The sequence below is a fragment of the Maniola jurtina genome, chromosome 10 (assembly GCF_905333055.1).
Source record: "Maniola jurtina chromosome 10, ilManJurt1.1, whole genome shotgun sequence".
Taxonomy (NCBI): Eukaryota; Metazoa; Arthropoda; class Insecta; order Lepidoptera; family Nymphalidae; genus Maniola; species Maniola jurtina.
The window spans coordinates 3,872,180-3,895,230 of NC_060038.1; the positions used below are offsets into that span (position 1 = coordinate 3,872,180).

Here is a 23,051-nt window from a genome sequence, read left to right on the forward strand (position 1 = left end):
TTCTAACACAAGCTCTACGTTTAGTTGAAAGAGAAAGGGGAAGTATTAGTTATGATTAACATGACTTAGGTATATTCTAAGTTCCATTATTAGGAACATTCTAACAGTAAATCATTAAAATTAGGTATTATGTAACTAATTATAGTTATCATTTAGATATTATTTCCGACGTAAAACATAATTCCTCTTTTCCGTTGAAAATCTGTTATTTTTTGTACATATCACATTATAATATTAGGTATAAATAAATGTTTAATAATCTGACTACATTATAAGCACATCCTATCCAATATTCTAAATGACCCATACTTCCCTCCATTGGAAAATTTTAAGGCTTGGGTAGACTCTGAATGATTTTCCGCCAATTACTGTAACTCAGGTGGAAATACAATATATTTATTTTAATTAAATAATATAATAATATAAAATATATTATTATCGATATATTTTCAAAAGATTTTGTAGTAAGTAAGTAGTAAAAGAATTAGTTAATAAATAATTTAGAAAAAATCATTACGTAAGTAGGTCTTACTCATAAACTGTAATTTTTAAGTGACAGTAACTTTTTTTTTTTTTTTTAACTGATAGAGTTAAAGAGATTGCATTATTCGCGACAGGTCGAGATGGCAATTTTCTAGTAAGGTGACATCAGTCATATCATCCTCACAGGTTTATATAAAAATCTTTAATTGAAAGGGTCCACTTTAAGAAATTAGTTAGTACTTATCGACTAATTTGTAACTCATCTCAAACTCATTATTTTGACTAATTTCTTAAGCTGAACACTATCATGTAAAGACTTTTATCTAATCCTGTGAAGATGATACTGCCATTGGCGGAATTAAAATGCCATAAGCCTACTTTGTCGTATTAATTTACAAATTGCGGAAAACCAAATTAAATCTGAATTTCGCGGATACAGATAACGCTCGACTTCAGCAGCGCAGTTCCAACGCACGCTTGGTAATATATTCTGTACCTAGTTGAATTTGATTTCGTCAACCGTTATGTATATCCAAGCCTTTATAAGGTTTTTTTTATAATATTTGTCCTGTAATTACTTAGGCAAATTGAATGGCGTAAAATTAGTACCTAATAGGTATATCGCATTTGCATTATACAGTTAGACGTAATATTGATGTTAATGGATGTGCATTGGTTGCATATTAAATACTGCAAAATAAAAAATTGCATTCGCCGGAAAACATGCATGTCGGTACACGCAAGTGATTGACTGATTTTTTTTTACTACAAAAAATATTTTTAACTGAAATATTTTAACAAGTTGTGACATCACACTATCACACTAATATTATAAAGGCGAAAGTTTGTATGTATGTGTGTGTGTGTGTGTGTATGTTTGTTACTCTTTCACGCAAAAACTGCTGGACGGATTTGGCTGAATTTGGAATGGAGACAAATTATACCCTGGATTACAACATAGGGTTACTTTTGATCCCGGAAAATCAATTAGTCCCCACGTAATTTTTAAAAACCTATATCCACGGGAACGAAGCCTCGGGCATCAGCTAGTACTAAACTAGGGTCTACCTATATTGGGGCGCCAGCCAGGTAACCTCCCAGTGTGCCTGCATGCTGCTGGTCCCTTTTGGATGCGTCCGAGGGGAAGAGCAGTGTTCGGGCCGGTGCGCCCCGGTAACATGGCTAATAATTTCTATTCGGAGATATTGTTGGCTATGGCTAATGACCTGGCAGGGGGGGAGGTTTCTCCGCGTGTCCCTCTGACTAGCAGAGGGCACAGTGGACGAAGCGGAGGACGGGACGCGGGCGACGTGCGCGTCCCAGGGTCGGGGGACGCACTTCGTTGGTGCGTCCCGGAGGTGCGGTGGTGGGGACCGAGCAGGTCCCCAGTGGAGGGTCTGCTTCGGCAGACGTCGCTGGCTGGGTTGCGGTTGTTTGCTTCGGCCGTTCCCGTGACCCAGTCGCCAGGCGACGCGCAGTAGCGCCGCTGGGGTTTAGTGGGTATTCCGGTCGCCTCTCGGCCGGCGAGTCCCACATACCCTCCCTTCGGGGGGGATGCGTAAATGCATTCCCCAGCGTCAACAAAAAAAAAAAAAAGGGTCTACCTATATTATGGCCTCTATAAATCTACGCCGAAAATGTGGCGAGTTGAAATGTTTAGGTACATTTAACGAGTGACCTAGTTCTGTCGTCGGAAGTCTATGGTCGTCGGCTAGTTTGGAGAACCCATCTTGTAGATGACTATAGTCACTGTCTGCTTTATTAAGTTGTCTAGACTCTAACCTAAGTAGTGGATAGCAGTGGCGTGCACAGGTAGAACAGGGTTTGAAACCAGGGTAGGCATTAGTTAGGTTAGGTTAGGTTAGGTTAGGAATCTGTTCACTGGCAGGTCATAATGAAAAATATGCATTGAGCTATTTCAACTGAGGCAAGCAGTGCATTTATGCCTCTATAACCTGCACACCACTGGTAGGTACACCTATTCTTAGCAATTAATAGTTTTGCGCCCATCAGGGGTTATCGCTCAGTAAAACTTATTGATTTACGGGCTATTGAAGGATAGGATCCGGTTATTGTAAAAATCTCACAATTTATTAGATTTTCTCTCATGAAGCCTCTACGTGCTAGGCCTATGTCTACACTACTACAATCATTCTCCCCGTTGTCTCGTAAAAGCACAAAATGATTTATTAGGTAAAATAAAACTTCTGTATGAAATAAATAATAACATTTTTTAATTTTTTACAAACATCAAATCTTCAAAATCGACACCTCCCACGTAAGTTGTTGTAAGCCACAAAATTGCAATTTTGCGTTTTTTACATAACAATGTCTATTTTTATCTATTTTATATGTTCAATTAAAAAAAATCCTAAAAATGTTGTTTTTTAAAGTACTTATGAGACGTATAATGTTGTATTTTTCAAACGAGGACGACGTAAAATATCATATCGACCTTTACAACGTTTTATGTGGGGTGAAGTCGCACGTTTGCGCCTCGTATGTAACAGATACAACAGATCACGCCGGACTTCAAATGAAATGTTTGTAACTCAAGACACTGATATGTCACGGTTGTGTTTTCATTTTTTTATTCCACTATCGTATTTTAGTAATTTAATAGTGATGCCAAGCTAAACTATTGTATAGATTACATACAACAATTTACGTCGTTGAGGACACCCAAAAACAGTGTTGTATGATGACATACAACCGTTTACGTTGCAGGATTATAATAAATTTTGTGTTAAGTGATACATACAACATTTTACTTCGGCATTTATTTCTCAAAATTTTGTTGTATGATTACATGCTATATTTTACGTTGCTATGACATTGTTGTTTTTCTTACATACGACATTGTATACAATAAAACTATGTTAAAATTTAGTTTGATGGCGATGTAAACCTATGCTAGTCAATGAAATAACTACTCGGCTCATCATACCACTAGGTTACCATATAATTAACAAAAAAATTACTACTATAATATATTATTTCAGAGCCTACCTTTCCAAGAAATAGGTTGGTAGAACCTACCAGGTGGTGGAGTCCAATTTCTTTACGGCCTATCGTCCAAAAATAACAAATATTTTTTATGATTTTAAAGCTCATGGCCAGAAAAAGGCCAGAAATGATACTGTAGTCTTCAGCAGATGCACCTACCTACTGGCAGATCTCTATTGTACAAACACGTGACTTATGGATCTTTAATTTCGTTTTAAAGATACCATAGAGCGGAACAGGAACTCAAAAGTATTCACGAAAGATCTGTCTACTAAACAGGGCCTGCTGATACGACAAAAAACTGACAACACCTCATTTCAGCTAAACTTGAGCTCTTGAAATAAGTGGACTAGTTCTATGGACAGTTATACACCACAATACAAAGACTTGTTGAAGATTTGGCTAAAGATCCCAGAGCTAAATTGACGGGACACTATACCCAAGATATCCCAGATGCCAGTTTATACGAGATAAGTATGGCTCTCAAACAACTCAAGGATAAAAATTCGCTCGGTGATATCAGAATCACAGTAGAATTCCTGAAAGCGGGTGGCAAACCAGTACTTAAGGTCTTTCAGCGATTTTCCAATCGCCATGATGGGATTTTCAAACCCGTCATGGCGATAATGCCGTAATAAATAATAAGTAATGGTTTATTTGTTGCAATGTGGGCACAAAAGGTTAGTGAATCTTATATTCAAATTAATCTAGTTCATTGCATAACGAAATTACAAAGTTACAAACATTACTCAAGAAGAGTCATAGACTCATCTCGCTGCTAAGCCATGTCTATAAGCTGTTGTTATCGTAAGTCATTATGAATCATCACAATAATAAGTTCGATGACTTTCAGCATCCCTAACAAGCTTGATTCTGAAAAAGCTTAACTATAGGTCACATTCATAAGCTGCGACATGTTATGCATAATATAACTGAAGGCTATTATAATAATCTGCCTCTTTGCTAAGCGTTTGCAAATTATGAGAAAGTTTTTGATTTGGTGGAAACTGGGGCTGTATTAAGGTCGCTATTGAGATGCTGAAACAACTGCCTGTTCATGCAAATGCTGAAATAGAGTCCTGTACGAAAACACCATGTCAGTCGACATATAGGACCAGACTAGGCCAATCCAATTGCAGTGACAGAGTGCACATTGAGACGTAATTCTCTGAAACTCTTTACCGCTGCTTTGGAAGAAGTCCTTATCTTTAAGCTTGGATTGGAATGAACTTGACATTAACATCAAAAGAAATTCACCTTCGATTTGTCGTTGACATAGTCACTATCGCAGAAACTCTGGGAAACCTCATTAGGTTTCCCAGAGTTTCTACATTTACAGCTCAATGACCTTTGCAAAGTTTCACAACAGATGGGCCTGAAAATGAACATGAGTAAGACGAAAATTATGTCTAATTCTTATGTCTCGGCCCACCCAGTAATCGTTGGGGGCTCTGCACTTGAAATTATAGAAAAGTGTGAGCCTGGAACAGGTACCTGGACCAGGTAGGTAAGTGCAATTTCAAGAAACAGGTCAGCCAACGAATCCGACTCGGCGGCAGCGTACGGAAACTAAATTAGTCTTCGAACAGTGCGTTTTACCAGTGATGACATATTATGGATCCGAGATAATATGGTCACATATTATAATGGAATTCATAAGAAAGTTCAGAGTCACTAAGCGGGCAATTAGAGAGCTATATTTGAAGTTTCTCTACGTGATCTAATCTGGAATGTGGATATCGGTAGGAAAATCAGAGTAACCGGCATAAATGGGTTGCGAAGCTGTAGTTTAAATGGCCGGGGCACATAATTCGAAGGACCCATAGACGTTGAGGTCCCAAGGTGCTGGAACCTCGCACTGTAAGGCGCAGCGTTGACAGACTCCCACTAGGTGCACAGACGACATCAAACGAGTCACAAGGAGCCACTGGATTTAGGTTGTGCAAGACCGTGGCATATGGAAGTCCCTACAAGAGACCTATGTCCAGTAGTGGACATCCATTGGTTGGAAATGATGAATCGGACTACACATACTACATTTTTTTTAAATTTTAAACGACGTACACTGTTGTATTTAACACATACGATGACACTCAACCCGTTTTTTCCAGCGTAATTTGTTGTAAGTATCTTATACAACATTTTACAAAGATGATACACGCCGTAAAATGTTGTATGAACAAAATCTCAGAAATGTGAAGTATTTCTATAAATTATCTTTCAGAATATGTTAAAGTACTGTAAACTATAACTAAATACCGAATTTCACAAAAATATATTGAAAAATGGAGCTTTAATTTCAATTTATATCTTTAAAACGCTCTACTGAAAAGTTGTAGTTTTGGGGTTACAACAACTTACGTGGGAGGTGTCGAAATATTATTTTTAAACAAAAACTAACTGAGAATACGGTATTTTTATTAATTATCATAAAATATTTTACACTAAACATAGTATTAACTAGAAAGAAAAATGGCAATACTACACACTACAAGTAGACTTTAGGACGAAGTTAGATTAATTTTACATAAATGGGTAGTCACGGAATCGGTATTAAACGGAAAGATTTTTATTTTGAAGATAAAGGCAAATTAATAACATTAATAGCACTTAAAAAGCTACTTTTCATATTAACAAAACCGAAGAGGTATATCTGTTATCTACTTAAAAACTCATTTTCTTTGCGTGTTTTCCTTGCGAGTTAATGACTACTGAAAATAGCCAATCAAAAACCAGCATTTTAGAAATCACTATCGACTACTGATAACGTACCTGAAAAATAAAACGTGGGCCTTCCTAGAAATCGCTCGCACTCAGAAATCATTTCCTATCGAGCATAATATGTATTGATTGAAAATGAGCCACTCCGCTGCGTATCCACTGTTTGTGTACCAACTAAATTTAGCTACAAAACTGTTTCCTTTATCGCCTTTAGCACACTGACGCATTCACACGCGGCAATAAAACGATTATAAAGTGATTTTCGGAGTTATATGCGTTTTAAGCAATTGAATATCATTTGCTTTCATGGTAAAAGAAAATATCCTGAGGAAACCTGTATGCCTAAGATTTCTCCATAATGTTCTCAAAGGTGTGTGAGTCTGACAATTCTGGAGCCAGCGTGGTAGCCAATGGGCTAAACTTTTCTCATACTGAGAGATAAATGTGCTCATTAACTCCTGCATTTTGTAAAGACTTCGACGACATCGGGAGTAGCGTCTACCTAAAGGGCGCCTCGGACCTTGGCTTAGGGCGAACGTTAGGACGTATGGTGGATTGCTGAAAAAAAAATATGAATGCTCCAACTCGAAGCATGACGCCTTTACTCTTCAAATAGACTCATATTCACGGAATACGGTTGCCACTTATACGAATATAGGGGACAGATACGCTGTAAGATGTCTACCAGTAAAGTTATCCTACAAGTAGCTTTGGAGTTTATTTCTTAGCCGTGGTGGCAGCAGCAGTAGTCGGAGCAGCGGTGGTCGCACCACCAGCAGTGGGAGGGAATGGCGTGGGGCCTCCACCAGGGGCCATGCCACCATTGGGGCCGTTGGGGCCAGCGTCCAAGTTGAACGACCACATTCCGTTGTTGTTCGTCATGCTGAAGTTCATTCCGTTTGCTGATGGAGCTGAAAAAAGATTTAATCTATGTAAAATTCACTGAGTACTAGCAGAGCAGCTGCCGAGTTTCTTGCCGGCTCGTCTTAGTATAACCTGCTTTCTGAACCGACGATGTTGGAATTTTAACAAGTGGCACAAATTGTCCATACATGAAATAAATATTTCATTTTATTTGCTAGCTAATGGTAATATGCATTGCAATGCCATCTATTGTACGTTGATGATCTTGTCAGAAACCTTCACACAAGTTTCAACTCAATAACGCAATTATTAATTTTATACAAACGCTGGTATATCTACCTACTAGAAACTTGAAAGTGTATAAAATTAGGTGTATAAATATTTCGAGAAATTTTAACTTAAAGCGTAAATCCACGCAGATAAAGTCGCGAAATAAGACTAGTTTTTAAAAATGACATTTTTTCTTAAACTTTTTTTTTAAACATGATTACATTTTAAAATAATATACCCACATTCCAGCGAGCTAAACGTTTTCCAAAACTGTATTGGACAAAAAATAAATTTTATTTAAAAGACGGAAAAAATTATTACTTAAATATTTTCATGTCGTTCCTATGCTAGGTATAACTAAGAGTTGGCCATGAAAAACCAACAATAATAGAATTTTCTCGTTTAAAACATTGTTGAAAACTGAATATTTTAAGGATAGACGCGGAAGCGTAAAATTCAGCTAACCTAATTTGCATTTTTACTTATTTTTCTGCAAAAAACCGGAACAATATCTTCCATTTTATCTTTCAGACGAGGACCTATGAATAATTCATATTATTAACTAGCTAAATTGTCCGCGGCTTCATCGGTGTGACCTAACAGGAACTGTGTATTTTTAATTGATAACTAGAGCTAAGATTTTTTTAAAAATTCAGATACAAGTGAGCCCTTGACTGCCATCTCACCTGGTGGTAAGCGAGCTGACCTGAAAGGCGTACATATGGTAGTTTTTAGGGTTCCCTACCTCAAAAGGAAAAACGGAACCCTGACAGGATCACTTTGTTGTCTGTTTGTCTGTCTTTCCGTCCGTCCGTACTTCCCGTTGACCTAGAATTATGAAATTTGACAGGTAGGTAGGTCTTATAGCACAAGTAAAGGGATAAATCCGAAAACCGTGAATTTGAAGTTACATCACAAAAAAAAAATTAAAATGTGTTTCGATTTTCAAAGTATCATAAGTATACCAGGTGGGGTATCATCTGAAAGGCCTTTACCTGTGCATTCTTAAAACAGATTTTATTTATTTTTGAGTATAATAGTTGGCCGGTTTTTATTGGTGGCACGGCTTTACCGGTAGGGTGGTAACTAGCCACGGCCGAAGCGTCCTACCAGACCAGATCAGAGATGTAGAAATTACAAAATTCCAAACCCCTGCCGGGAATCGAACCCGAAACCTCCCACTAACAAGACCACAGCGCTTACTAACTACTCCAGCGAGGTCGCCAAACTTACATACTACTTACGTAATCTCATATTAATGTTCGCAGGGATCCCTTGACCTGGCCTCCTAGCGCCGGGTGGTCGCCGGGTACCGCAGACGCAAAGCCCGAACACGTCCCAATCATCTTCATTGCTTGTGCTGGTGGTAGTGCTCACGTCGTCATCATCATCGCAGAAGATGTCGCAAAACAAGTCGGTTAAGAAAGGCTGGAAAATTATTTCAACATAATTACAATCAAAAACGTATTAGTTTTACTTGTTATGTAAATAAAATGTTTGTTTTCTTATGTGTATATATATTATATTTCACTAGGTATGTTTTATTGTGTCATTTGTTCTGTCTTTACGTATTTTGTCTCTTTTGTGTTTGTATAATAATTCATCATTAATCATCTAGTAAGTGTATTTGGCACTGCCGTTTCAATTAGATGTAAAATGAATAAATTAAATAAAATAAATAAATAATGTTTTTGTAAAACGCGTTTTCTAGATGAACGCTTCCTCCAAACTTTTCCAGATATTTTCTCTTTATCTCTAGGCATTCTCTTACTCTTCATTTTTAACTCGTACTTCTTCATTTTCTCTACGTCTTCTCTACTTTGTTGCCCCCTACTTCTACTATCGTCGCTCTATATTTTAAGCGGTCGCCTAGCCTGTTTTTTTAGTGTAAGGTTTAGCACCCTTTTAATAAAATTTGTTAACGTTTTGGACCACATCCAGGGTAGCTAAATCATCCATATTCAACAGATTTTCAGCTTCAAAATTGTCAAGTAGCACGATTTTAGCCTGAGTTATATTACACGAATTAAAAGGGAAATCGATGAAAAGATGCAACTTTTTTTTGTGATCGTGATACAAACACAGGTACAAACACAGGTGCACAGGTATAAACTACAGGGTACAGGGTACACTTATGTATTGGGATAAAATTCATAAAGTTGTTTTATTATTATAATAATTTATCTCGGGTAGAAATCAATGAGCTTAAGTTATAAAAAAAAACAAGCAATCCAGCCAATGGGTTCACACTCAACCCTCACGGGGCATCTCCACGCTTTCTTGGTGGTTTTTTTAGTCTTCACTTTGCCATTTCCCCTTGAAAAGGACTGCATGACACTTAATTCCACTTTCATTCAAGTATGCAGGTATGTAGAAATGAGAATCCACTAATTGAAACTGGAACAAACCTTTCCAACAATAAGTTGTAATTGCACAAACAACACTAACAAAAACACGCACGATCGAAGCGAACCCATGTTGCTAATATTTTTCATAAAAACACTACAATGGTTCCACTCTAACTTATAACTATGCTTTGCGCAAGATGCCTGAAATATTAATAGATGTTTACAGGCCAAAGAATACGAACTGTTACATACGTACAGATGTGCCATCTTTCACCATAATCAGTCAGTAGTTAAAAAACCGGCCAAGTGCGAGTCAGACTCGCGCACTGAGGGTACTCGGGTATTTTTTCCAACATTTTGCACGATAAATCAAAAACTATTATGCATAAAAATAAATAAAAATTTCTTATAGAATTTACAGGTAAAGCCCTTTCATATGATGCCCCACTTGGTATAGTTATCTTACTTTGAAAATTGAAACATATTTTAATTTTTTTTTAAATGATGTGACCACAAAATCGCGGTTTACAGATTTATTCCTGTACTTGTGCTATAAGACCTATCTACCTGCCAAATTTCATGATTCTAGGACAACGGAATGTACCCTATAGGTTTCTTGACAGACACGAAGGACAGACAGACAACAAAGTGATCCTATAAGGGTTCTGTTTTTCCTTTTGAGGTACGGAACCCTAAGAAACCGATCTTGTTGCCATTTTCTTCATATACCTTATACCTACCTACTTATACCGGGTCCACTCATTTTTCAATCCCTGAAATTTTCACTGACTTCAGGTTCGTTTTCCGAGATATCTTGCACTCTAGGAGGTTTTTCTACCTTTTGTAAAGGAATGTTCCTTGTAAATGCCCTAAAAAGTAAACTTTTCTTTTTATGGCGGTTGTCATCAGCTTTTGAATGCAATAAATAGGTAGTAGAGTGTTTCAGTACTTTTTCATATTAAATCTACATTCTAAATCAATGTATTAATCATAATAGATTTGCATGTACGTGTATCTAATAGTCAGGGCAAGCCATAGAAAAAAAGAATTAAACTCTTAAATTATTCTGTGGAGTAGATGGAACAGTACTTCTAGTAATATTTTATTCACTTTGTCTTTAGAAGTAATGAAAGTAATAAAAAGTGCATATGAGAAAACAATAATTAATGATATGAAATATTATGCCATTTGTAACGGAGAGGCTGACTTTGCGACAGCTAAAGTTAATTCTAATTTTATATTTTGTTAGATTTTTATTAAAAATTTCTCAAAATATCCAAATTGTCTAAACATCAAAGTTCCTTAGCTTCAGATTAATTACGTGGCAATTTTTTTTTACTCTTTGTGCCTTATGAAGCGTCTGCTCTATTTCACGTTAATCTATGCCTTCTCCTTCATCGAGTTATGAAAATTCCCATTTTACATAATACAACAATTGTTTAACTTGTAATGGTCGTTAATTTAAGCTGGATATTGTTGTTTTGGACACGGTCAAGTTTGAATGTCACCGTGTACGTGTGTACTGAAGTGTGTGCCTACTTATTTTGCTACGGACACACTAAGTGCCAGCATGCCTACTAATTATACCGTGGAATATTATGTGGGATGATATACCTACTTACATGCCCTATCAGTTCTGTGAATTAATCAACTGCAATAGAAGAATGAGCAGGTTTTGTGCTACTTTTAATAAGACAACTATTTACATACCAAAACGAATTGTAATTTCAGCCATAATTTAGGTACTGTCGATAAAATTATAACTTATTGTGGCTGAAGCGTTAACCTCCTTCAACCAAGCTTTTGACAGATCATTTTTTTTTAAACATTTTCCTTACTCTACGACTCTCAATCTATCTGACTGAGATAATTCAGTAACGTACAGCGTAGGTACAGCTCAAACTACTGAGCCTAGAAATGGATGAAACTTGATATTAACTTGAAGGTGGACTTTATGTCTATACCTAAGAAAAAAATTCACAATTTCCCCGTGTTCAAAGCCGGAGTAGGCCAGCTAACTAATATTGAAGTCGCTGCACTGCAATCTAAACACTCACTGACTGACTGATCTATAAACGCACAGCTCAAACTACAGGATGGATCAGGCTGTTTGGCATGCAACTATGTATATGACTTAGATATCCGCCAAGAAGTTTTTTTTTTTTTAAATGCAACCTAACGGGGTAAAATAGGGATTCCAAAGTGTAGTCCACGTGAACGAAGCCGCGAGCATTAGCTAATAATAGGTAATATAATATGCAGAGAAAATGCAGGATCATTGAAACTGAAATAATGTGTAAAATCATATTTTATTATTATGGCACAATACATTTTATTTCGATAAAATCTTATAAAAACATTTTAGATTATTATATCAATGTCCATAGCCGATTTTGTACGTGACGCCAGGTTTCCTGGGAATCTTGCTGCCAACCTCGACCAGTATGGGGGAATAGTCTGCCTTTGCTGGCTTATCCGTACAGTTGTTATGGGGGATCTGGAACACGTACTTGACGTCTACGTCGTACCTGGAAAAATAGAAAATTATTAAGTACCTTGAGTATTTATATTATTTTCTTTCAACTAGATTCCTGACTAAGATCCAGCCTAATGGTAAGCTTGATGGTGGGAATCATCTGGATGGATTCATTTCAACCAATCTCGCGTTGATTTATTGAGAACCGGTGCGCCGGCCCATTTCATTATCATGATCAACTCATCGCCAGCTATTACTGAGTATGGGTCTATCAGAATGAGATGGGTTATCCAGCGTCTGTCACGCTGGGCATGTGCAGTCTGCTAGATTTCACACACCTTTGAAAAAAATTATGGAGAACTTTCAGGCATGCAGGTTTTCTCAAGATGTTTTCTTCACCGCTCTTTCCAGGCTCTCCTTTCAGAATGAGGAGAACTTAGGCTAAGTCCACCACGCTGGGTTGGCATACACATTATATGGAAAAGTCTCAGGCATACAGGTTTTCTCACGATGTTTTATTTTACCGTTAAAGCAAGTGATAGTTTCTTAATTGTTTAAAATGCACATAGCTCCGAAAAGTGGATGGGATACAACAATTTAGTAAATTCGTGCCTCTTGTTAAATTTCTATACGACACTGTACCTACTGGACTGCTACGAGAAGTTTGCTGGAAGGCTCGATTTAAAAATGATTGCTCTAATTTAGAAATGTTTGAATTGTTCTTTCTTATTTAATGACACGCTTCAGGCGTAATTTATAGGCTTATTGTATAACTAATGGAAATATATTATTATATAACATATTACGAATGATAAACTATAATATATAACATTAAGAACGTAAGAAATTTTTATAATAATGAGAGGAGCAAATAGCCTTTAGACAGTAGGTAAGTATTGGCAAATCTAAAAAAATCTAGTAAAATATCTTAGTCCAGGTTATTTATTCAGACACTAGCGATTGTTTGTAGGAACAAACAAACTTGCAAACTTTACCTCTTTATATAATAGTGTAGAAGTGTAGATGTAGATAAGGCAAGTGCTACATCAATAAATTGTGGACTCTTGGGATTAGTTTACTCGAACCTTTCCATTCCTTTTTTCTCATCGCCATAACTTTGCTCACCGGAATTTATATAGGTAGAATTTTACTTTACCTGGGTAGTTTATCCCTCAAATAAGCCATCACATTCTTCGGTAGGCTTGTGGTCCGTGAGAGTACGAAGGCGCTGAGATATCTAGCCCCTTCTCTCTGTTCAGCGCAATGCAGCAACAGCATCCACGTCTTGTACTCCGTGTCCAAAACATAGGTGTTGTATATTCCATCATCTATAGAAATAACTTAATTTATCCAAAAATATACACTCGATACGTTATCAAATTCTTTAGGTAAGTAGTGGTGTTATTTCTGTTGGGCAGATTTGTCACTTCGTTCCTAATCACATCACACTTCTAATATTATAAAGGAGAAAGTTTGTATGTGTGTATGTGTGTGTGTGTGTATGTTTGTTACTCCTTCACGCAAAAACTACCGGACGGATTGGGCTGAAATTTAGAATGTAGATAGATTACATGCTGGATTAGCACATAGGCTACTTTTTATCCCGGAAAATCAAAGAGTTCCCACGGGATTTTTAAAAAACCTACATCCACGCGAACGAAGTCGCGGGCATCAGCTAGTAACTAATAAGCTAAGTTGATACCTATCCTTATTATTTTCTAAGTAGGTGTCATGTAGGTATCTATACGAAACCTTTTGAAGTCACGGCCGATCCAATCTGTTGTTGTTAATTGCTACTTATTTACTTATCATTTAACGGTCTACTGAAAATCATTATTTCCTCTAGTTAGAGATTTTATAGAAATCTGAACTAAGTATGTATGTATTTTCAGACACAAACAATTCAGGCATGAGGCTCTCAAAGTTACGGGTAAAGCCATATGCATTAAATCACAATATTCAACAGAATGGTATTGTTAATTGATATCGATTATATTTTCATTGGGAAATCGCAGAAATCCGAAACTTTTAAAGAAACTCATATATCCTTGTTGCCTCATATTTCTGTTGGAATGGCACACCTAATGCAATTACCTACTTCATACCTATTACTTATATACCGTTATTTTTGCATTCTAATGCATTATTACAGAACTATTCAGGTTTATTAGGCAGGATTAACATACAATTTTTGTATGTTAATAGTTATCCTACCTTATATAAGAAACATAATAAGTACTTATACAAAGTCGTACGCAAAACAATTTGATTTTTAATTGGTAGGTACGTAAATAGGCAAGGCAAGTGGGCTACTACGTTTTGCCTAACAGTTATTAACGTAATAATAAACATTAATTACAGTTTAGACGATAAGCATTATGTAACAAGTACCTATTTAGCCACAACGTACCTACCTACCTGCCTACCTACTTAGTTTGCTAATTGAATATTTTTATAATACCTCCTTACCTCCTTACCTTACCTTACGTTCGCGTGGACTACACTAATTTCAAACCCCTATTTTTAACCCCCGACCCAAAAAGAGGGGTGTTATAAATTTGACGTGTGCATCTGTGTATCTGTCTGTGGCATCGTAGCTTCTAAACTAATGAACCGATTGTAATTTTTTTTTTGTTTGAAAGATGGCTTGATCGAAAGTGTTCTTAGCTGTAATCCAAGAAAATCGATTCAGCCGTTTGAAAGTTATCAGCTCTTTTCTAGTTACTATAACCTGCACTTGTCGGGGTGTTATAAATTTTTGATTCACACTTGTTTAAATTTTGAGTTATAAACTGCAGGTATAAACAAATACACAGATACACACGTCAAACTTGTAACACCGCTCTTTTTGGGTCGGGGGTTAAAAATTAATTAATCATTGTATACCTACCTACCTACTTGTTGATTGTCAGTAAAAATAGTTGAATTTGTAAGATGATGGGAATAAGTAATAGTTTAAGTAAACAGCCAGGCTGATCCTTTGCCCGAATGAATTTGTAATTGTTAAAGGAACACACGAATTAGAAAATATTCCACTTACAAGTAATTTCAGAGTGCGTCCAATGAGCTGGTTCATTCATATCGACTTTCCAGGTTATGTTTCCTAATAGGTTTTCATCCAATGGGTCGTCGGCGAAGCGGTAGGTAAAGTTCATGGTCACACCTGGAGTCCATTCGATAGTGCCGTCTGAAAATATAAAATTCTACCATTACAGTCAACTAGGTGATGCCCGCGTGGATAGAGTTCTTCAAAAATCCCGTGGGAACTCTTTGATTTTCCGGGATAAATTATTTAAATTAGCTCATATCCATTTCGCGGGATATAAGCTAAATCTGTACCAAATTTCATCAAAATCAGTTAAACTTTTGGGCCGTGAAAACACACTTTCGCATTTATGATATACTAGCTGATGCCCGCGACTTTGTCCGCGTGGATTTACATTTTTCAAAATCCCGCGGGACTTCTTCGATTTTCCGGGATACAAAGTAGCCTATGTGTTAATCCAGGGTATAATCTATGTCCGTTCCAAATTTCATCCAAATCCGTTCAGCCGTTTTTGCATGATTAGGCAACAAACATCCACACTTTCACATTTATAATCTATACTAATAAATAAAATTGGAGTGTCTGTCTGTAATTTCGAAATAACTACCACATATTAAGGTCATATGGTTATTTGAACGATACCATAACTGAATCACACGTTTTTAAAATTTTTGTCTGTCTGTCTGTCTGTCTGTTTGAAAAGGCTAATCTTCGGAACTGCTGAACCGATTTTAACGGGATTTTCACATACAAGTAGAGGATTGACCAGGGTGTAACATAGGCTACTTTTTTAACCGATTTTCAAGAAGGGAGTTGTGTTTTTCTACCTATGTACACCGAAATCTCCGAGATTTCTGAACCGATTTGCGTCATTTCTTTTTTAATCGATAGAGGAACTTTGCGACATTGTTTCATAAAAAATTTGAATTCCAACTCCTCAATCCTGATGCTGCAGGGGATCTGACCAATCCACGCGGGCGAAGCTGCGGGCATCAGCTAGTGTTAAATATTAGGATTAGGATTTACTGTTGTAATTAGAAACAGATATTTATTAAAATTTTAAAATCTTTTGAGAATATTAGAACATTTTCTGTAATTTTATTATCGTCAGGTTGTCTGGTTGAACTAGCGTGGTTCTTTTAACGATTCAAAAGCTCTTGTAAAAATGTATTTGAATAAAAAATATTTCCATTTCTATACATACACAAGTACGTACCTACCTACTTATACGTACGTACGTACGGAGAGAGAGGGCTCGAGCTCCGTCACTCGTTTCCACTCGTTTCATACAATCGTAGTTCCAATTTCATTTGAATATTAAGCAACCTAAGTCCATGAAATTTTGCAGACATATTCTAGAAACTAATATCTATGTCTGTGGTTTTCCAGATTTCTGTTAAAATATTTGGTTTCAAAGTTACGCGGTCTTAAAAATTTTCATACAAATCTTGGAGCCCCTGTAATTTTAAAACTACATATTTTTAGAAAAATCTAAAACACCACAGACACAGATATTAGTTTCTAGAATATGTCTGCAAAATTTCATGGACTTTAGTTGCTTAATATTCAAATGAAATTGGAACTACGATTGTATGAAACGAGTGGAAACGAGTGACGGAGAGAGCCCTGTTAATTGCTCTAGATGTTCCTTCAAGTAATAGTGGTAGTACCTATACTTAATGCTAAATCCTTAATGCCTACCTTCCGCTTGTACATGGTCATCTTCTGTGAACACTGCTCTCATGCAGCTATAAGAAAGCGCTTCCTCTTCACTTGCATAGTATTCTACCACGAACCAGTTTCCTAGCATCTGCAAAGATAATTTTATTTCGTCTCATGTCAGGTGCCTTATAAAATAACAATAGCTAAAACACATAACGTAGATTTTGCTTATAAGTAAAAAATCTCGGAAAAAGATCTCTTTTGAGCAGTATGGATTTTTCATTGTAGTTAGGTGATATAAATTTGAATAATTTCATCAACTTAGAACGAAATGTAACTTTAAATCCTCAATAGCCTTACGATTAAAAGAGGACTGAAATTTGGAGTATCGGTGGTTCTAACTCCACCCGTTGCACTGTTGCCGTATCTACCTATTCCTACCATAAGCTATGCGCTTAGTTGGAAGGAAAAAGGGAATTTTAGTCATGATTAACGTGGCTTAAACTCTTAAAAAAAAGAAAGGAAGGTTTCAAAGGCGTCCAAGCCCGGCTCCAATGTTTCATGTTAGGTTTAGTAGATTTACGTAGGTACATTTTATTTTTTGAAAGTCTTCATTCTGTTTTAACTGGAGGTTTCTGGTCTGAATTCAGCCGGTAGGAGATCATCTCAATAGCAAAGTGGCTAATTCTGTTGTAGTACAACTACAATCTCTATACTAAACTAAAACGACAAGACTAAATGAAGCTGTCCTTTTCATAATGCTCCCTGTAGACAAGGATAGCACTAGATTTAGATCTAGATATAAATAATTGAGCTTAGTTAATACCTACAACAGAACTAGCCATAATGCAGCTATCATCCAAGTGAGAGCAGGCAAGTTGATTCAAACAAGTTTTTTTTAACCTGAATTTGCAACAATACAAATTTAACTAGACTGTCTAAGTTGACGTTTCAATAGGTTTCAGGTTTCAATTCATTCATTTGCATAAATAAATATACTTATGCAATCTTTTGCTGTGCAAAATTGTCTTATAACAATAACTCTCTCTTAATGTAACAATGACATTAAATGTAATCCTTTTATGTCACAGTGGAGGTATCATTTCACTTTCTAATGAAAGGATTATAGTAAGCTGCCAGGCTATTGCGCAAATTAAATTAAGTAAGTATAGTTATAAGCTCATAACTTGTAAGGTGATATAATTGTATTCTAAAGTGTGGTACCTGTCTATAATAATTTTTATCTTGTTTTGTATCTTGAGCCTTAATTAAAACCGTACTCAAGAGTAGGCCGACGATAGGTTGAGATGGCGATGATTAGGTTGATCTCACAAATTAAATGCTCCTCGAAGTAGTTATCAGTAACTGCAGTCAGTTAACAAGTGTATATTAAAAATTTATAACACCCCCGACAAGTGAAGTTTACAGTATCTAGAAAAGAGCTGATAACTTTCAAACGACTGTACCGATTTTCTTAGATTATAGCTAAGAACACTCTCGATCAAGCCACCTTTCAAACAAAAAAATTGAATTAAAATCGGCTCATTAGTTTAGGAGCTACGATGCCAGACAGATACACAGATATACGCGTCAAACTTATAACACCCTCTTTTTGGGTTGGGGGTTAAAAAGATTCTTTTTTTTCATTGTGGCTAATTCTGTTACACATAATCTCAAAACTAACTGAAATAACAAGTCTAAATATGTTGCTATTTCTTTTACCATGCTCACTGTAGAAAGGAATAGTGCTAGATTTCGAATTGTCAGTTTAGCGTAAAGATAGTGCACAGCAGAATCAGCCACAGCTGACGCCTTACAGGCTTTCAGCTTTTAGAAAAAACCCGCTGTCTTTATTACTCGACTGCTTCTATAGTTCCTTCATTAAATTGTTTAGAGATTAGATTCATTATGTGACTCCTTTTAACAAATCACAAAAATATGTATACATAACTTTCGTTGAATATTTGCGAACACCATATTTCAACTTTAACTATCGTCAGTATTTGCATAAAACATGTCGTTAAATATAAATTAGCTGATCAAGTGATCTCCAACTATGCTAATATGATGTACCGTTACTAGGTATTTACTAATAGCGGTAGATATGGGGGTGCGACACTTTTGTTTTCATCGATTAGGTATATAGAATTGCTACGACCTCGGCTTATGGTAATTAATTATACCTACGGATAATACTAAGAAAATTAAATTATGGATGTTAAAATGAATAAAATTACCATTGCTAAGGTATCTTGTAACTGGCATAGGTACAACTGAGAAAATATAAAAATTATTTATTACTAACAGTAAAAGGAGTATAAGAGTATATAATAAAAATCTATTTCTATTATTTAGACATTAGGTAGGAATCTACACTATAAAAATGGTTCTCCCCGAAGTAAGATAGTTTATTCGCGTAGATCTGTAAAACTATTACAAGGAAAAGGTTTAATAAGTAGGCACTTAATTGTATTTCTATTTGTTACTAATAGACTACTATACTGTTGTTTAACTACAATGACTGAAATCATACATAAGTTTGAAGTCTCTTACTTAAGTATGGTCAGACTTAAGACCTTACTTCCTTCAGTCAAAAATGTCCGGAATTCTTCGCGTAGTAGGCACAGTAGCTGTAGGTACGAGTAATATTTTCCTTTCCTTCAAATAAGCATAATAATCGCTTCTTCTTTAACTATTGGTAAATACGCCGTACGACAATAATCGAACAGGTTAGATTTTAACGTACCTACCACCTACTGATCTTTTCGATTTCAGTATTGATTTGCATGTCATGACAGCATTATTGATTAGATACTTCCTAATCTGATGTTTTGTAAGCTATTTATTAGCCACATTTAAAGATTATTCTTCTTAAAATTTGCATTCTGGGTTTCAAAAAGCGCACCGCCAACAAGGCTACAAAATTCACTTAAATTATGAATCGATCACAAAGATTTATAGCACCTATAACTTCTTCTAATCGCTACATAATAGGTAGGCCAAGTCTAAATGTTTTGATGGAGTCTAAATCTAGCCATAAAATAGCTCGTGTAAAAATTGGATAAGAGTGAGTGTATTTTGAAAAGTGGGGTTCTGTTTTTTTTTTTAATTACATTGATGCACAAATATAATGCAACTCAAAAAATAACAAGGTGCATTCTGACGTACTTACTTCGCGAACATTGTAAAGATACTACCTACTACATATAGGACTTCAATAATTCTAACTAACTTCTTGCTAGCTTGATAGTAAATCTACTTACGCAGAGGGTGACAGACATTATAGGTACGGGTTATGCAGAGTGGTCGAAATCCTAGATAAACTGATTTTTTTTTTATTACTAACTCTTACAATACAGCAAAATCTACTACACATAGCAACTCACGAAAAAAGATTACTAAAAGCCATGAAAGGTTATGTGCTTTATTTCTACGTAACTTTCAGTAGGCGGATCGCTTCTAAGATTTATCTGAAGATAGGCATTTAAAATCTTTCTAGAAATTTTGAAAGCCTATCCGATTTTTTATGTGCTCTTAATTAAGATCTGTTTCACATATTCTCCTAATTTATAGGTCTACAAGTTATCAAAAGAGAAACGGCCTTTGGGTGCACTAAATTCTCTTTGAGTGATTAATTTGCTATGTGGCCGTTGCTAACAGTAGGTATCTATTATAAGGAGTGTATCAAATGAAACACAAAATGCTAAGAAAACGTGCATATTTAAGTACATCTAAAGACATAACTAAATGACGAGCTAAAAAACATACGTTTTAGCTCGTTTTGTTTCGCGCTAAGGTGAATGTATTAGTTGTAGTCTACAGATCCACATAGGTCTAATTGGATTTTACAGGGCATCGTACTGAAACGCTAAAGTCTTAGGCATACAGCTACGTTACCGAAGCCGAAGTGGAGCCGTCTTTTTTTAATAGCAACTTAAACTCAGCTTTATTTTCTTTGAAATACCGTTCAACTTGGTATCATGAAAATAAGAGACGGAGGCCCACCGCTATGTGAAAGGAAATAAGGCCTAGTCTAAGCGGTTATCAAAAAGACGCTGCCCCTCGACTCTACTCTGCAGGTTGGCATTGCCCCTAAGTAGCTCTACTGATAGAGGCTGCTAAAGAGAGAGATAGCGTAAACGGCAAAAGCTGATTATGTCATCTAAATTGTAAAAAAGCTGTTGGCATAGACTGTACTGGTCATATTATTATAACTTGTAATACACAAAAATTGTATAAAAAAACTCATTTGAAATCATTTGTTGCGTGGGCGCCGGAAGCAAGCTTGATAACGATTGTAGCTTTTTACTTACGCACAAATAAATGTAATTAATTATAATATTTTGTACGCGTACACCTAAAACTGATTGATTGATTTAAGTTATACCTACATGATTCGCAAAAGAAGTAAGCTAAGATAATTATTGTAGATTTTATATGGAACATAGATCCATAGATTACTTTATCAAAACATCTCTACATAATTAAAAGTACAAAGTACAAACTACTACTACTAAAAAGTAAAATTTAAATTTAAGGTCTTAAGGACTTGAGACTTTAATCTACTGATTTTGACCTGTTGATCGAGCAAAACTATTCCATTGTTATATTTTCCAGAATTTTCTGAGCATTCGATTTCCTCCTACGTTCCTATCTGATACATAAACATTAATTATTTCGATAGTGTTCCACCACCATATTTTTATGTATTGTCAATTTCAGGACTAATTAGGATCAGCAACCGATTAGGAGTATGAGTAGGTATGCCATACCATGGAAACTGACACATCCCATTCAATTTATCCCGCTTCGTTTTTTACAAGGAGGTACCACACGAGATTGTTGTCAACGGGTAGCTTTTCAAATCCTACCTGGGACAAATCAAAATGTGGAACCGCTCGGACTTCTGGACATTTCCTGTTGTTCACAATTCTGCTCGAAACCACATTTGCTGTCACTAACATCACCAAAAAATAAATTACACTTGACATTTTTAATAAACAAAACTCTTTATTGATGAGCTTTTAGGGGAACGTTTGATTTTTAGTGTTTTTTATTTGTTTCTTAGTAACAAAATACTTTTAATTTTTTTTTTCAAAAGTTAAAAAAAAGATTGTCACGGGCGTTGACGTAAGCGAAGCGTATTATTCATTCGAACGATTATAGTGGACTAACAAAAGGGAATTCTTATCATTTTGTATGGGACATTAGTTAATGGCAGCCGGGACGCGTTCAGAATTCCATTATCAGCTACCTACTCTGACTCATAATAATTTGTTTTGATACCGATTTGGTCATCGGCTTAGTATTAAAGATCTAATAGTAGTTCATAGTTCACTCTGATAGTTCTATGCGGTCTCGCTTGTGGTGTTGCTGTAATGGTATAAACAGTTCATTGCCCTCTAAGGGTATCTGTCCAATGAAGCGAAGATCAAGCAGATTTTTGAACGATAATTAATTTGTTGCAAGCTGTCGCGCCTACATGCCTCTAACTACCTCGTGGGAGTGTACCATTTTGCTTCAGTAGATGGTTGTAGAATTAAGTTGCATAAGTATCATTTAATTATCATAGCGAGCTTCTCTAATTTTGTAATTCTTCTCCAAAATACTTTCCTTGAAAGTAATGCATAAAATATAAAATTTATATACCTAAATACCTATAATAATAATTTACAAAGCGTGTCTAATTTATTTATTTGAGCCAGAACACGTGTGATCGTAGACTGGTTCCGAATGTGAGTATTAGCTAAATTCGTGTCATTTACAACTAGTTTTTGTAACCCACATATGAAATGTAGGTAAAAAATGTTCGGGGGTCTTAGAAATTGTTAGGTTTGCTTTGCGAACGTTATAGTTATTTACTTAATATTCTGTCTGGGTCAGGTAGTAGATAATCGGATTCGTTTCAGAATATTGTTTTATTTGCAGTTAAATGGTTGGATCAAATTAACATCTAAAATCTTTTATACACACTGATATTTCTATGTTTTTAGGGTTCCGTATCTCAAAAGGAAAAACGGAACTCTTATAGGATCACTTTCTTGTCTGTCTGTCTGTCCATCCGTCTGTTCGTCCGTCGTGACTCGTGTCAGTCAAGAAAACCTATAGGAACCCGTTTTTAGGGTTCCGTACCTCAAAAGCAAAAAAAGGAACTCTTATAGGATCACTTTGTTGT

The 23,051-nt window shown here is 35.9% G+C and overlaps 2 protein-coding genes across 2 annotated transcripts; both read right to left on the reverse strand.

Moving 5' to 3' along the window:
- Positions 1–5,890: 5,890 nt before the first annotated feature.
- LOC123869070 lies at positions 5,891–9,959 on the reverse strand. The gene is made up of 3 exons (XM_045911806.1): positions 9,753–9,959; positions 8,589–8,772; positions 5,891–7,121 (listed from the first exon to the last, which is right to left on the reverse strand). Exons 1-3 carry the CDS (start codon positions 9,957–9,959, stop codon positions 6,928–6,930), a joined length of 585 nt encoding a protein of 194 aa, XP_045767762.1. The 3' UTR covers positions 5,891–6,927.
- A 2,025-nt stretch (positions 9,960–11,984) lies between these two features.
- Positions 11,985–22,067, reverse strand: LOC123868999. Its single transcript, XM_045911723.1, has 5 exons — positions 21,748–22,067; positions 16,916–17,024; positions 15,209–15,355; positions 13,325–13,496; positions 11,985–12,220 (listed from the first exon to the last, which is right to left on the reverse strand). The coding sequence occupies exons 1-5, from the start codon at positions 21,865–21,867 to the stop codon at positions 12,067–12,069; spliced, it is 702 nt and encodes a 233-aa protein (XP_045767679.1). The 5' UTR covers positions 21,868–22,067; the 3' UTR covers positions 11,985–12,066.
- Between the last annotated feature and the right edge of the window lie 984 nt (positions 22,068–23,051).

Bases quoted from the DNA above. Each gene is read 5' to 3' on its own strand.
- LOC123868999 (XM_045911723.1), bottom strand. From the start codon at position 21,867: ATGTCAAGTGTAATTTATTTTTTGGTGATGTTAGTGACAGCAAATGTG. The intron at 15,356-16,915 runs GTAGGCATTAAG...TTATATTTTCAG, and splicing joins TGACCATGTACAAGCGGAAG to ACGGCACTATCGAATGGACT. The intron at 12,221-13,324 runs GTAAAGTAAAAT...CTATTTTTCCAG, and splicing joins TTGAGGGATAAACTACCCAG to GTACGACGTAGACGTCAAGT.
- LOC123869070 (XM_045911806.1), bottom strand. From the start codon at position 9,959: ATGGCACATCTGTACGTATGTAACAGTTCGTATTCTTTGGCCTGTAAA. The intron at 8,773-9,752 runs GTTTGTTCCAGT...ATAATTTTCCAG, and splicing joins TACAACTTATTGTTGGAAAG to CCTTTCTTAACCGACTTGTT. The intron at 7,122-8,588 runs GTAAGTAGTATG...ATCTTTTTTCAG, and splicing joins GAACATTAATATGAGATTAC to CTCCATCAGCAAACGGAATG.